At 43.1% G+C, this 1,245-nt stretch overlaps 1 protein-coding gene across 1 annotated transcript; it reads right to left on the bottom strand.

The window, feature by feature from the left end:
• Nucleotides 1-558: 558 nt before the first annotated feature.
• On the bottom strand, nucleotides 559-915 carry LOC125855913 (uncharacterized). Its single transcript, XM_049535563.1, has one exon. The coding sequence runs from the start codon at nucleotides 913-915 to the stop codon at nucleotides 559-561; it is 357 nt and encodes a 118-aa protein (XP_049391520.1).
• Nucleotides 916-1,245: the final 330 nt, after the last annotated feature.

The following is a 1,245-nucleotide window of genomic DNA, read 5'->3' as shown; positions in this document are numbered from 1 at the left end:
AAGGCCCTTTGATTACTCAAACTTCATCAAGATGCCATGCCTCTATCACTGTATTTTCACTCTCAGAATTTTTCATGTAGCTTTTTATCCTCCGTTGGTCAACTTTGAACCTTGTCCCATTCCTTTTCTCGAGGTCAACCACTCCATGTGGGGACACTTGGGTCACTCTGAATTGTCCATTCCACTGGGACTTAGATCTGCCTGGAAAACATCACAACCTTTATTTATACAACAACACCAAATCACCACGAGCTAGTTTGCGCTTTTGTGGCTTTTGAGCATGGCGCTTCTTCTCCGTGTACGAGGCAACACCTAACTTCTCCTTACTAAACACTTCAGCACCTCTTTCGAAAGTGTGACTCATCACTGATACCAATTTAAGAACACTTTCCTACTTCATAGACTTACAGACGTAAAGGTCACCTCCTCCTTATTTAGTTGGCACTTCATTTGCCCTTTCTCCATATCTACTAAGGCACGCCCAGTAGCAAGGAACAGTCTCGCTAAGATGATGGGGACCTCAAAGTCAACCTCGGAATCAAGTATAACAAAGTCTGCCTAAAAAATGAATGGCCCCACTTTCACAAGGACATCTTGAGGCACTCCAATGGGCCTCTTCACAGTTCTATCAGCCATAAGTAAACGCATCAGAATTGGTTTTGGAGCTCCTAAACCCAACTTCTTATAAATTGACAATGGCATCAAGTTAATGTTGGCACCCAAATCACACAAAGCTTTTGCAAAGTACATCGTACCGATGGTGCATGGAATAGTGAAAGCTCCAGGATCCTCTTTATTTTGTACTAGTGACCTCATAGAAATGGCACTACAATGCTGCAACCTCTCACCATTCTCAAAACTATCAGCCCTCTTTTTGGTCACCAAGTCCTTCATGAACTTTGCATACCCAGACATTTGCTCCAAAGCTTCTATCAAAGGGACATTGATGGAAAGTTGTTTCAACATAGTTATGAACCTATGGTACTTTCCTTCTTCAGCCTTCTACACTAACCTTTGTGGGAAAGGAGGTGGAGGTCTATGCATGGGGACGACCTTTTGGGTTTTCTCCGCTTCTTTCACTTTAGAATTCTTGGACTCTCCAGTCACCTCAATCTCATCATCACCTTTTTCTACCACTTCAATAATCTACTTTCCTCCGCGAGTCGTGATTTCCATACAATGCCCATCATTCTTCAGATTCTAGATAGTGTTGCTAGGCAATGTGCCGGCTCGAGTGTATTCACG

The sequence above is a fragment of the Solanum stenotomum genome, chromosome 2 (genome assembly GCF_019186545.1).
Source record: "Solanum stenotomum isolate F172 chromosome 2, ASM1918654v1, whole genome shotgun sequence".
In the NCBI taxonomy this organism is placed as follows: Eukaryota; Viridiplantae; Streptophyta; class Magnoliopsida; order Solanales; family Solanaceae; genus Solanum; species Solanum stenotomum.
Note: the sequence above shows the minus strand (reverse complement) of the source record. Positions and strands in the feature narration are given on the sequence as shown.

What these genes read in the sequence shown, in the direction of transcription:
- LOC125855913 (XM_049535563.1), bottom strand. Translation starts at nt 915, where the DNA reads ATGTCTGGGTATGCAAAGTTCATGAAGGACTTGGTGACCAAAAAGAGG.